This window comes from Colletotrichum aenigma (genome assembly GCF_013390185.1).
Source record: "Colletotrichum aenigma strain Cg56 chromosome Unknown KSG_Cg56_contig01, whole genome shotgun sequence".
Classification (NCBI taxonomy): Eukaryota; Fungi; Ascomycota; class Sordariomycetes; order Glomerellales; family Glomerellaceae; genus Colletotrichum; species Colletotrichum aenigma.
In genome coordinates this window covers 6,960,892-6,974,969 of record NW_023500907.1, presented here as the reverse complement: position 1 = coordinate 6,974,969, position 14,078 = coordinate 6,960,892, and the positions used below count along the sequence as shown (strand labels likewise).

The following is a 14,078-nucleotide window of genomic DNA, read 5'->3' as shown; positions in this document are numbered from 1 at the left end:
CCCAGCACGGCATTCCAGCTAGACCGGTCCAAGATCAGACCCCCCTTCCCTCCAAGTCGGATTCGGCCTCCACACCGGCTCTCTGTCTGTCTGCCGCAACCCTCTCCTACCCCCCGAAAAAAAAGAGACCGCCCAAATCCCTCTTCTCAACCCCTCGTCGCCAAAAAAGAAACGACCAGGCCAGGACCACACAAACACCTCTCTGTGTCTTCACATTTTGTGCTTCACAGAGCTCAGGTTTGTGCCCATGTGCGGCTCGTCCATGCTCCTTGGCCTGTCCTACATGTTGCCGCCGCCTTTGCCGCTGCTTCTGCCGCGCCTGCAATCGCCCTCCTTCTCAGCCTTACCCCTGAAAATCGCAACCGCCATCGGTCAGGTCTGCCTTTGCTAAGCGACGACGACCCCCTTCCGAACCACTTTTTTGTTCTTCCTCCCAGCAGAGAAGTCCAGAATCCAGAATCCACACCCCGAGCTCGCCCTGCGTTGCGCTGCGCTCTCTCCCCTGGGGTTCACCGGCCCAGCTCCCTCAGCTCCTCACTTCCGGTCGCGAAACCCTTCACCGGCCGCGCAATCTACCGCCGACTGCCCACGAACGAACCTCTCCGATCCGAAGCCCACCGCGCATTACCGTAGGCCGGCGAGGCCACCGAAGGGAGGATGTCGCTCAATGGCCTAGACGACCCCAAGGTCAAGGAGGCCCACGACGCCTCCGTTGCGGAACCCGGAGGATGGTATGATGATCCCCTCCCCTCCCTTTCCAGTCTTTCCTCTCGCCTTCCCCACCATCATAGACAGAACCACAAGTTGAAATCTCCCTTCGTATGCTGGGGGACACTGCGACTTGGCGCATCGCGCAACGTGCTACGCGCCGATGGTGCTTCTACTCGTGGATAACCGTGGTCCCGTGTCTTTCCTCCGTCCCACTGTCACGCGCGTGTAGTTCTACGTAGGCTAAAACTGTTGCGCCAAACATAGGTTTCTTCTCAAGTATGCGAGTCGCGATGATGTCGAACTACTCGGTCGCGGGAACGGTGGCATCGTGGAGATCCGGAACAACATAGCTCAGTACGAAGACGAGAACGAGGACCACTCGCCCTTGTTTGGCTTTCTGAGGTACAGGCGTCGGAACGTAATCATTAAATATCTTCCCGAAGATTGCTCTCGACTTGTTCAAGGTGGGTTCTGCCTCTTGTCTCTGAGCGTCTGCACAGCGGCGCATTACGTTGCTGGATGGCGCCTTCTATTTTCTAGGGAGAGAAAGCTGACTTGGCCTGTCTTCTGACTACTTGCAGCGCGTGTAACTGTTCACTTCAACGCGGTGTGCGAGCGTTTTGCACCGTACAACACGACTTTTTCGATTGCTACCGCGAAGGAGCTCAAGGACACCAAGCTATCTGCCGCCTGCTCCTTGCACGCTGCGTCTGGCTCGACTTCGTCCTCTACAAGCTCGCTGCGACGGAGACGGTTGATGGAAATCGCGGAGGAAGAAGAGGAAGAACAGAGAGCTAGCAAAAGAAGATCAGTCGGTGACGGTCTGCCGGAAACCCCCGGAGAAGAGACCGCTGAGCCACCGAAGTCGCCAATCCCAGAAGATTCGCCGGTGAAGTTGAATACGGACCTGGCAAACTTGCCCGAGGAAAGCAAGTTCTCCGAGACCCTGGAGCCGCCAGAATTTGTCGGAGCCAGACCGTCCTCCCCCACAAAATCAATCGACGAAGGCCGGCGCATGTCATCACAGTCCTCACGGCCCGAACTGTACAGCTCGTCCTCGTACACCAGCACATTCGGCAAGCCCAGAGTTAAGCTTGCACCGCGGCCTTCACTTGACGTCGCCGGCCATCCGCGCACCGCAGCTGTGGGGGCAGCTTTTAGACCAATTTCGCAATTACCGTCCGGCTTCAAGTTATTCTCCAAGGGCGCCAAAAAGGGAAAGACCAAGGAAAATACTCTGGACCCTTCCGAAGCAACCCACCTTGACGAAACAACCGAAATCTCCTTGGCCGCCACCGCAACACCCCTACCCGACGGGGATCCCATTTCCCAGGTTGACGAACCCGTTAGACCACACACGAGCTCGGGACCAGGAGCCCGACCCACCGCAAGCTCGGGCGCCTCAATTAAATCAGCCATGCCGGCCCTCACCACCGCCGCCGCCGCTACCAAGCAGACTATGACGCCCGAAAAGGCGCGTCTGATGAAGGCTATGAAACTGCGGGAAAAGAAGAAGAAACTCAGCATCCAACCCACTTCTGTTCCTGTCGCCGACGTCGATATCGACGTCGACTCTGCACCGACCGAGGAAATCGTCACTGAAGAAGACAAGGCGGAGCCTACTGAATACGTCGAGGAGCTAGCCGAGCAGACCCTTGCCACCGAGGCCGACGGCGGCGAGGGCGAAGGAGAGAGACGACTCTCAGTTTCCAAGGCGGACTCCGGCATCGTTGTCGACGCGTCCTCCGTATCTGTTCACACCGACGTCGCTTCTGAAATCACCCAGAGCGACTCGCATCCTGCCTCTCCCATCATTGCTTCCTCCGAGCCTGACCACTCGACCAAGGCGTCATCGCTATCCGAGTCTACTGACGAGACGGTGAAGGAGACGGAGGAGGATCTCCAAGAGCCTGAAGCAGAGCCGGTTGATGACGAAGCCGTCGCGGACGAGACCCCCAAACCAATCGAGCCCCTGCCCGAGCTGGTTGAAGAACCCGAGACCGCCGCCATCGAAGACACCCAGCCCGAGACCGATGTCCCTGAATCAAGGGAGCCTGAGCAATCACTCCCGACCGATAACGAAGTGAAGCCTGTCGAGCAGGTGGAGGCGGCCGAGCCCGAGAAACAAGATACGCCCGTTGTTGAGCAGACCCCGGAGGTCGCCCAGGTTGAGGAGCAGCTTCCCGAGGAGGTGCCAGAGACTGAGAAGTCCGAGGTCCAGCCTGCATCTGAGCAGGTTGAAGCTGAACTTCAGCCCGAACCAAAGAAGATCGAGGTCGAGGTGCCCAAGGCTCCCCTCACCTTGCCCGTCTCCAAGTTCTCCACGAGCCCAACGCAAGAGAAGGCTTCCTCGCCGAAGCAATCGCCCAAGGAGGACGTGAAGCAGGAGGTTCAGACCGCCTCTCTGCCAAAGGAAGAGACGCCAAAGTCACCGCTGTCACCTCAATCCCCGAGCCTGAGGGTTCCCAGATCCAAGTTCTCGACACAAGACCTAAGAGCTGCTGCGACCGAGGTTCCCATGATCGTGTCACCGGAAGAGGTTCCAGAGGAGCCTCTTCAGGCCACTACGGAGGAGCATGGCGAGAATGACGTCCAGTCAGCCGAGGCTGAGAAGCGGCATTCTCTCGTCGACCCCATCCGCACTGATCTCGACGAGTCTGAGAAGAAGGATGACGGCAACATCTCCGACGACGAGGATCTCATGAATGAACTCGACTCTGCTACCGTAGAGCACGCCCAGCCGGTAACCGTCTCGAAGTCACCCATCACACCAGTTTTCCCCAGTCCTCCACAGCCCGCCAGCAGGCCCACCTCTCGTGGTGTCGTACGCACCATCTCGAACCCCATCCGCGGCAACCTTCTCACACCTGCTGATGTGGCGGCACAGGACCAGAACAGGAGATCCATCTCTTCTGGCGCCGCTTTTCTACACAAGATCACGCAGCAGCAAAATCAGAACCTCGCTCCCAAGCAACCTGGCAAGATTGGGTCTAGCATCTCCCAGCGGATCAAGGCCTTGGAGAAGCTCTCTGCGAACGCACCTGGCGTCGTGGAGACCGCCGACTCAAAGTCACCGAGACCGTCTTCTGCATTCTTCTCCGTCAAGAGGGGAAGCGTCAGAGAGCCTCCTTCTCGATCACCATCGGTCATGGAACGCACAAACTCTCTCAGGGTGCCCAGTCCAGCGCCTTCATCAATTCTGGAGGACACAAGAGATTCATCCCCCGAAAGTGCCAAAACCCGTGGGAGATCCGGATCTATGGCCAACAGGCTTTCAATGTTCGAGGTCCCCGGCGCACAGCCGCCCAGAGGACGGCCTGAATCTATCTCTGTCACGGCACGGATCATCCGCGATCCCAGCCAAGTAGGCAGGGTCCCGGAGCCACCTAAGGATCCTTCTGAGTTCGGCCGCCTTGAGCTTAGGGAGTCTCCGTTGGTCGTCGATCACCAGAAGGCCGAGCCCGAGCCTCCTATGCCCCCGCCCGAGCTGGCGAAGGTTGAGGTTTCCAAGGAGACGATTCAGGAGAGGAGACTTTCTAAGGAAAAGCGCCGCTCCCAGTCCGTCGACCCCGCAGAGTTGGATGAGCCTCCTCGCCGTTCCTCCCTCAGCATCATGAAGGATTTCATCAAGGATCGCCGCAAGTCCGTTACTTCGCCGTCCGCCGAGGTCCTCAGCGCTCCTCCCCCCATGTCTCCGTCCAAGTCCCCTACGAGACCCCCTTCCACTCACCAGAACTCTGGAGGCTTCACCCGTCGTCTGTCTATCAGCAGCCGTCGCTCCTCCATTAGCAAGGAGAACCTCGCCAGCGGAGCCATGTCGCCTTCCATGTTCACCGAGGGCAGCGGCTCCGGCGACGACAGCAAGTCTACTACCAGCGACAAGAAGAAGAGCCGTGCCAGCCGATTCATGCGCCGCCTGTCCTCCTCGCTCAGCAGCGCGGGTCGTAGTAAGACCATGACTCCCACTGCCATCTCCCCCACCGTGCAGGAGGAGGACACGCTTGAGGTCACCCGCCTCCAGCAGCCCACCCTCGAGGCCTTCATGGGCGATGTCAACGTCCAGTTTCCCGACAACCTGCTCTGGAAGCGTCGCAGCCTTTGCCTGGACTCCCAGGGTTTTCTGATCCTTAACGCCGTCGCTGGCTCTGCTTCCACCGCCGCCAAGGACAGGCCTTCTACTGGTGTCGGCATCAAGAGATACCATCTCTCCGAGTTCCGCACGCCTTATATCCCCGATGTCGAGCTGCAAGAGCTGCCCAACAGTGTTGTCCTTGACTTCGTTGAGGGCTCCGGCCTGCAGGTTGCGTGCGAAGATCGCGCCGGACAGTTGAATGTCCTGCACAGTAAGTTGCCATCACTCCCATGTCGAAGATAATGAGCTAACCCTTCCCAGTTCTCCAAGACGCGCATCAGAGCCACAGCTCCTTTGGCCAGTAAGCTGCCATGACTTGGGATCTTACCTACATATACCAACTTCTTCATCAACCCATTCTACTATACCCACACACTTCCATTCTCACCAAAATCACCAATCACGCCAACCCGCCGCTTTTCTTTGTCCACATCCCTTCTTCACCCTCTCGCCTTACGACGACCTCAGGCTCGACATGCATTGCTCTCGCCTCGTCACTTATTACCGACACCACCATGCCAGCCAGCACCCAAAACCGTGCTGGCAGCTGGACTACCCGACTACGCCTCCGACACACCTCTTCCCTAACTTACAGGGCACTAATTGCATGTCGCATGGCCCGACGCCCACTACACGTATTACTTGCGTTTTTTTTCTTCCTTTTCTTCATTATCGCACTTTTTTGCACTTCGTTTCAGTCAGGAAATGATACCACCCCGCAAGGGGACCGTTCAGGTTGGAGAGAGAGAAGCATTTGGAGACGCGTTTTGGCTTGTTTGGAAATGCCTATCCAACAGAGCTCAAATCCGGCTTTTCATATGCGAGAGAGATATGGCTTCTTGCTTTTTTTTTTCTTTTCTTTAAGAGATGTAGAAAAAATTGGGGGAGGCGATGCAGATACAGACCGGAGGGGAAAGAGAAAGACGGCCTCATTTTTCGGCGCGTTAATACCCAGAGATTACGCACGCCTGTGTTGGAGAATTCTGAAATGTACATACTAGAAGACCTACAACCATACTTCCCCGTCAAAGGGGGAGGATGGGACTTGGAACAGGCTGGCCTCCGTGGGGGCTATTAAGATGCTGATATCTGACTTGATTTTCGTTCTTGATGTGATGCCATGTAATGTGATTTGGAGCTAGCACGTTTGCTTGTGGGTAGCGAGATATTGCTTTCAGTGATGACGCGGAAGCTGGACACATCATGGCCATAATGGTCAAGCTGATACTGGACTTGGACGTCATCAGTGGCGGCGGAAGGGAAGGTTGGTTCATCAGGCATGTAAAAGCATGTTGTTGAATGTCTGTCATTATCATAAATGCAAGCCAGTACACGCTCAGTTCCGTCTTGTTCACCAAACAATACCGGGGTCTTCCCATGCCCATTGGGCTCTGCGGTCTAGGAGCAGCAAACAATGGTAGCCAACTCCCATGACCTACCTGCCCTTTCACCCGAGATGCCTTAGATTTATGCCTGGGCAGTCTGAAGCGAAACACATGTTGAATACGCCCGGATGAATACCTCGCAGACTGAAGAGGAAAACAGAAATGACGGCGGGCATTTGGGGGTTCATGGTCGGACTCAAGATCTTGATGAGGCACACAACTCGAAGCAAATGGACTGGAGTGAAGATTTCCCAGCCTGAGGGCATTCTCCTGGCTCTAAGAACGACACCTAGGTGCAATCAAGTTTATTTTTGCAGAATTTTCTCTTGTCGGGACAGGACATAAAGCCGTCTTGAATAGACATTGTGCACTTGCATCCTTTAGGGAACCTTGGTAAAACAGCAGGAGGCGATGTCGAAGACCAAAACAGCAATTCTCTCCGGGCCTGGCTCTTGTGGAAGCTTGACGCCAATAGCAAAGAAGACAGGATCTGCGTCGGATTGAAAACATGACATTACTATCTCTTAGGATATAAACTTAGTGGATCAAGATCAATACTCGACTGATATGCATGCGACGGAGATACTGCGGAGCGGCGATTGAGATGGTTCCCAAGCAGTCGACGCTGTTGCCCCCTCGGACTTTCATTGTTGACGACCGGCTGAGTTGGGATGAGTCCTTCATCCTGAAGAAAGACTACCATTGCTGCTTGTCCTGTTTTCTTGAAGGTAGTGATTGCATTTATACTCTTCACTTCCGACCCTTGTAGTTCCTCACAGATAATCGGGGTACAACGATTAAGGGCTAGTGTTCGTACATTGTCCCCTAGTCACGAACATTCAAAGAGAGTTCAATTTCCTAGATTGGGCCGACGTAATGGAACGAGTTTGTCTCCTGCTTAATTCCTGGAGGTAGTTGGACCACATATGATGCTACAGACACTGTTCAAGTTGGCGTCGCTAGCAGTCGACCGCAGTCGAAACTTGGCCGCAACCTAGCTGCTGAATAATTCTGGCTAATGAGCACGAAACAAATGAGGTGGGAGACGGCGACGACAAGTGCATCTTGAGACGGCTTCCAGGACGATTGCGGGCGTCGTTGGTCTGCTAGACAAATGGACGCGGTTGAGGGGTTCTCTGAGGGTTTGAGACCTCTGGAGGACAGCGTTTCATTCATTGTGCTGAGGGTTCCGTTTGTCTGGGAGGCGTTGATGTGTGAGCAATGGGCGTTTCTTGTCTTGGTGGTTTACCCACTTTCTATGCACTGAGATTGCAATTCTTAGGCCATGTCGCAATCGATGCTGCACTTCGCAGGTATAAAAACTGCGTCGGCACTGACGATCAGACAGGACTTTTTCTTCAATGGATGCTTCCTGACGGGACGTTCTTCTCCCCGCGCCAGAGACAGAGTATGACAAGAGACATTCGTGATGTCGGAAACTGCCCATACGCGCGCATAATCATATTAGACCAAGTTTCATCAAGCTGAAACTCATTTCTTGGAGCAAATACTTGGAAGACAACAGAGGGCCGAGACGGAAGCAGGAATTCAGACATGTTGTCCATATTGTTTTGAGTTGCGGCGTCGTCCCAAACCTAACCCTATAGTACGAACTCAGCAGATAAGATGCGAGAAGACTATTTGAAGGATTCTGCAATCTACCGCAAACCATACAGTTTGAATACAATTGCTTCTGAAGATGCCCATGCTGGTGGCAACAGCCCAATGATAACTGCCAGTTTGTTGTAGACAGACTAGACACTTCCGAAAAGACTCCCAGCAGGGTCTATGTTCGTGGGTTGAGACTGTAGATCATGCAGCGCTTACAAGTGTGCAGCACTAGTATACACAGGCGAGAACGACGATCACGGTCGACAGCGTCCTGTCGCGAGATCGCACGAACTTGTTCTTCCAACTATCTCAAGCTGAGCTCCGAGTGCGAAAAAGATATTGTTTAGCAATTTCGCGCGACGAATCGAACAACAACAAATTATTGTTTCTGATGCCTCTCTTCTAGCCGAGGGGAAATGTTCTTATACCTGGGGGACACAGTGACAAAATCGGTTGCTAACCCTGAAATTGACAGATCTTGAGCACTTTAAATATCACCTTGAAGAAATGCGACCTCATTCGACTGCCAAATGGTTTATGTGCGCAACTTCAGTCTGTCGTTTTCGCAGACAGACGGTACCATCAGGGAGCGCTACAAAACTACCAAGGAAGCATATTGATCTTTTCGGTAGTTTTGAGTCATGATTTACATTAACATGATGAATGACGAAGAAAATAAACCAAATACTTGCAGGAAGGGCTAGAAGAATGGTGGACGTCGAAGACCAGTGGAAGGTTCGACTTTGTCTGGTGCCCCAATACAACGACTACGTTCCACCAGTCTCAAACATGGGCAAGAGAGATTGCAGCTCATCACAGCCCCGGAGCTCCTTTTTAATTGTTGGACAGAGTTTCTAGGTGGGGAGTCTAATTCCAAGTTATACCAGATATCATGGGGGTGATGGTCGGGGTCCGAAAACAAGCATGTGGTCGAAGGTAACACGGACTATGTTGCTGCCTTGGAGTTATAAATACTTCACCAAAGGTCTCGAGCATAACATCCCAAGCACACAACAGGAAAGAACTGGGGACGCGAGGAGCCTGGCCATCCATTTCTAGGTTCTCGCCCATCAAGAGGAGAGGCGCTCGTATAGTTATGTACGTTGCCACCGCTGTCAAACCAGGCGGTTCGTTCGTTTTCAGAGCTCTATTCAAATGTCTTATAAAATACCCAAGAGATCTTGGGTTGAATAAGCGTCTGGAAATGACCAAGGTTGATGAGGGTTCTAGAGTGCAAAGACCCACGACAGCGCGAATTTCGAGTTATGTTACATGGAGGAGACCGTCACTGGTAGGCCGACTTTGCAAAGATCCTTCGCTCCCCTGTCTACATGCAGAACCATCTTGTCCTCGTGTCCGCCAACCTTGATCTCTCCTGAACTCTCAATTTAAACCCGCCTGGTGAAGGCAGGGCCCTCGAAGTACGTCTGACTTATATGCAGCTGCGGGAAGGGTGTACAGAGCGCTGAGTCTACCAGTTCATCGACTATGTCAAGACCGAAAATCCTATATCAATCGTATTTCTCGTTATCTCAGAACTCATCAATGGTCTGGGGACGGTACGTTATAACTTCATTAACATTCCCAACATATATGGTCGGCTCCACCACTAGCAATCTGAAGACTCCAGAGTTCATTTTCGCGCCGAATACACGTAGACAATAACCCCAAGATGACAATGAGGCGCTTCTGGAGTAAGAAGCGTCAACTTCTTTAAAGATACTGGTGTCGGGGACCGTGTTTCTCTAATGCTTCAGAACACCAGAGCAGCCAGGCTCGCGACATTTGTCGGGAGGGGCACCGTTCCGGACGCTTGGAGTGGCGTTATTCCTGGAGTTTCTGAGAAGCGCAGCTGCTAAACTTTTTATATTGTAGCTTTGAGCTTTGAGTGCCTGATGGACAGCCCAGGTCGTCCTGCCGGGACCACGAATTGGGTGACGCTGTGGCTCCTGCTTCACAGAGCACTCAAATTGCCATTGCGCCAAATGCCAAGCCATCCACGCAACCAAGATCTTTCATGGTCAGAAAGATATATAAGTACGTCGGGTACTGAGAGTAATTGGGTCTCGGTCAGACAAGATTACATCGAGTGATCTCCAGTGGTCATGTGCATGCGGGAATGCTTTAGGACCATACGTGCCTATGCCTCGACCTCACTGGCCATGTCAACTTACTATTTCTTGGTCGAGACGCACGCCGTCCTCTGACGATATGAAAGAGGAAAGAATACACCGGAACGAGCAGAGACGCCTAACAGAGATGAGGGGAGTACGCAAAGTGGTCTGCCAGACGAGCAACTGTTCCCTCAACACCGTCCCGTCATACGAAGCTTCGGGCTGGCCATCACGCAAAGATTCCGACTGCCACCCGAATTATCGCGTTGCCGTATGTATTGAACACAAGGACGCTTCCTATTTATCTTTGAAGCCACATTTGGCGCGAAGCCCGCAGCGTCAATGCTGAGGAGCCGCCAAACAGTTTCGCGCAAAGTGCCCAAGCAGCAAGTCGGATCGTAGCGCTCAGGCGACATCACACGTGGCAATGGCTCTATACTGGGAATGACTTGGCTCAGTGTGTCACGAAGATCCGGAATCAAGGGCCAACGAATAGTTACGAGACGCACGCCGCAGCAACTCAATATGATTACACTGAGGACAGGCTGGATCCTCCATCGACTAGGGGAAATCACGAACAAATCTAGCCCATAGACCATCGTTGCTCACGTTCGTAGCTTCGTCTCCCTTTCCCACCAAATACAAGAGCAATACCATTTTTCGCATGCAACTCGAGACCCGCGGATACTTTTTAGGGGGTGGGCATACACAAACAAAACAGAAGATCAGGCGCGGAGAAAAACAGAAGCAGACCAACAGAAGCATTGAAAAGCCGAAAACGCCCAGCCAAATGCCATTGGGATAGCGTGAGGGGAAAGAGAAGGAGAAAAAATGACAAAAAAGGCTATTGCCCACATCAACACCATCTCTTCCCATCGCCCGAATCGATCGACTCATACGCCTTCGATTAATCGGTGAACTGAGCCCGCGTGGGTAGGAAATCGGTGAGTGACGGCGAGCGGGGTATCTAGCTGACGAGGCCCTTCTTGCTCTGTGTTACGGGCACAACGTCGCGGTCAGCGGCCAGTTCTTCTTTACCCATCACAATTTTTTCTTCCTCCTTGTCCAATCACTTGCCGCAAGCGCGGTGTCGCATGCCACCAAGACCATCCATACACTCGAGGAATCATTCCAACAAAAGCCTGAATCCCGTCTAAGGTATGCGGACGAGTGAGCGACGTACCAGGTAATCCCAAAGCTGCTTGGTCATCGAGTCCGACATGGTGTACAAGTCAATCGAAAACTCGCCCGCTAGAATCAACGTCAGTCCACGGGTCTCGCGTCACACTATGTAGAAAAAGCCGAATCCGCGGCACGCCCAATCTCCAACGCAAGGAAAACTGACCAGCCATGAGATTCGTAGTAGGGGAAGCAGGCATAAGCTCACCATCAACATCGCTCTTGATGTATGTGTCCGCGGTCTTGTTGTCGTTAATAATCTGGATGACGCGGAGCAAGTCGTCCTCCTCAAGCTTCTCGAGAGCCTGTGCGATCTTCTCGTAGTCGTACTTCTGGCTGCCCTTCTTGCCAGCACCGCCCTTCTTCTTCAGGCGATCGTCGTCCGACGGGAGAGGACCCGTCTCGCGCAGGATCTGCTGAAGCGCCTGAGATGGGTTCTTGAAGGAGACGGTGTGTACGGCCTCGTAGCGGTTCTTGGCGAAGTTCAGGTCGTGCTGGATGGACTGCTTGGACTTCTCCGTGATGTAACAATCGATCGTCATGTCGAATTCACCCCATCCTTCGTTCTCGCACTTGAAAGGGGCCTTGTTGAAGGCTGGAAGAAAGCAGGGTCAGCGAGATTGCTGAGATGTATGGAACGCGCAAACGCGTCGGGTTGCCACGTACTCTGTGTTGGGTTCTCGAACGAAGGGTGGAGGTTGTAGACGACCTTCTGGAAGCAGTCGGCCGGGTGGTCCTCGCCGTCCTCGCCGATGACGTACAGAACGATATTCCATTTTCGCATGGGGAAATCCTCGACCGGAGAGGGCTTGTCGCTGTAGGGCAAACTCGATGTTAGCTTTCCAACTCGTACCGGCAAGGAAGGAGCTTCTCGGGCGCGACTTACATGATGTTTTGCTCGGTAACGAGCTTGACTTTTCGCTGTGTCATCGAGTTAGTCGTGAGAATCGGGCTTTCGGCGGCCTTGGAAGGCGCCTTCTTCCTGCCATTAAGCTTCTTCTGGGCCATGGCAGCGGTTGTGATGCTGCCCAGATGGAGGCAGAGTTTGTGGCGACAGAAGAGAAGGAATTGGCGATGAAAGAGTACAGGATCAACTACGGGACTATTATAGTAGAGGAAGGAAGGACTAGGAGGAGGAACATCGTGGGGTGGCAGGGAGCGCAAGCTGTCGAGTGCCGCGCAGTGAATAGGGATTGATCATGATGCTGTCGGGCCTACTCGCGACAAGACGCGCCGACAGGGCAAAGCTAGAAGAACAGCTGTTCTTACCTCTACAATCATTATGGGCAACTGGCGAAGCGCTAATCGTACTTGTAGCTGTATGTGGTGTTTGAGCGGGGTTTGAACGTGCGGCGGGAGGCAGAGTTGGGTGTGTGAAGTTCACCAGATTGGGATTTGGAGGTTTGGGAACTGGAAGGCTGAGAGCCGACGCTCGGGCCACACATGCACCCCCCAGGGTGTGTGGCTGGAATCCTCACCGCGCAACGTGAACCGTGACCGTGAACCGTGTTGCGGGGAAGCAAGGACTTTAATTGAATGCTCGGGCATACAACATCCTTTTTGAATGCCATCAAAGACAAAGCAGCTGTAGCACAGATGATTTCTATGTTGCACAATGTCATCCGCTTCAGGAGGGTTGCTTTGCCCAAGTGCTCAGACCATCACAACACTCACAAGCACAAAGCTCTCTCAAAAATGGGGTGAAGGGGGTATGATTTTGCCTGTCTATCTACTGCCAGCGCATCTAATCAAATGGGGAGGGACTTGATTCTTTGTTGATTTGTGCTGTGTAATGTCTTCTTCCTAAGCCTTGATGCTATTCTTCCACCGCTCGACTGCTTGAAAACAAACACCACTCGGTGCAGGTTTTGTTGCACTCTCCAACTATTCATGATCCTGCCTGCCTCTTATCGCGTGCGGTGTGTAAAAACAATGGTGCTAGGATCGTGATTCTTTTTGTGGTGGGCAGTTCGCTCCCCTTGGGCTCATGGCCCAAACAGACCTACTCTCCATCCTCGTCTTCATGCAGGCATCATGGGGATATCAGTAAGTCTCTTTAAGACTCCTCGACGGCAGGGGCAGGGGCATCAGAGCCCTCGGCAGCCTTGTTGAAAAGCTCCTCGTTGTCCTTCTGGGCCTTGAGGAAGGCGTCCTTGAAAAGGTTGGCGTCTTTTTGCGGTCAGCATCCCGTATCAAAACCTGGTGGAAAATCATAGACGTACTCTCAGAGTTGGCAAAGCGAATGGCCAGGGTGACGGCCTCGGCCTCACCCTCGCTGACATCGGCGGCGGCGTTCCAAACCCAGCTGCGGTCAGAGCCGACGTTGGGGGAAAGCTTCATCTCAGGGACGACTGCTAAGGGTCAGCGGCTGCGATCGAAAGAAAAGGTAGTTGACGAAGCGCACTGTAGTGGTTGGCGCAGACCTTGAGAGTCTTGTCACGGCGCATGACGAGACGGGTCTTGCCGTTCTCCTTGTGCTTCAACAGACGAACATCACCAGTACCACGCTCCTTCCACTCAGTCGTCTCCTTGACGAACTTGAATAACTTGGCGCGCATCTTGAAGAGCTGCTCCTCAGCCTCCTCGTTGGTGGCAGTCTCAACCTTCTCGGTCAGCTTGATGACGGGCTCGAAGTGGACATCCTCGGACTCAGGAGCCTCCTCCTCCTACAAAGAAAGGTCAGTATGGGGCTGTTACGAGCAGCGAATGAAAGCCATAGGTGGGGTTCAGGTATACCTCGCCCTTCCCGGCAGCGGCGGCATCGCGCTGAGCCTTGGCGCTGCCGGAGTTGTCGCCGCGGTCCTCATCCTCCTTCTTCTCCTTCTTGACGCCACCTCCGAACATGGAAAAGACGGAAGAGGAGGTAACGGGCTTCTCAGCCTCACCAGTGGTCTGCGAAGCGAACCGAGTGTTAGCCATCCGGAGTATTCAAGTGTTATCGCAGGT

At 53.6% G+C, this 14,078-nt stretch overlaps 2 protein-coding genes across 2 annotated transcripts; one reads left to right on the top strand and one right to left on the bottom strand.

Moving 5' to 3' along the window:
* Positions 1 to 657: 657 nt before the first annotated feature.
* On the top strand, positions 658 to 5,148 carry CGCA056_v001841 (uncharacterized protein; the record flags this gene model as incomplete). The annotated part of the gene is made up of 4 exons (XM_037317100.1): positions 658 to 731; positions 976 to 1,175; positions 1,293 to 5,054; positions 5,105 to 5,148. The coding sequence occupies 4 exons, from the start codon at positions 658 to 660 to the stop codon at positions 5,146 to 5,148; spliced, it is 4,080 nt and encodes a 1,359-aa protein (XP_037185349.1).
* A 5,772-nt stretch (positions 5,149 to 10,920) lies between these two features.
* Positions 10,921 to 12,140, bottom strand: TAF14 (Transcription initiation factor TFIID subunit 14; the record flags this gene model as incomplete). The annotated part of the gene is made up of 5 exons (XM_037317099.1): positions 10,921 to 10,944; positions 11,137 to 11,204; positions 11,299 to 11,727; positions 11,799 to 11,947; positions 12,019 to 12,140. The coding sequence occupies 5 exons, from the start codon at positions 12,138 to 12,140 to the stop codon at positions 10,921 to 10,923; spliced, it is 792 nt and encodes a 263-aa protein (XP_037185348.1).
* Positions 12,141 to 14,078: the final 1,938 nt, after the last annotated feature.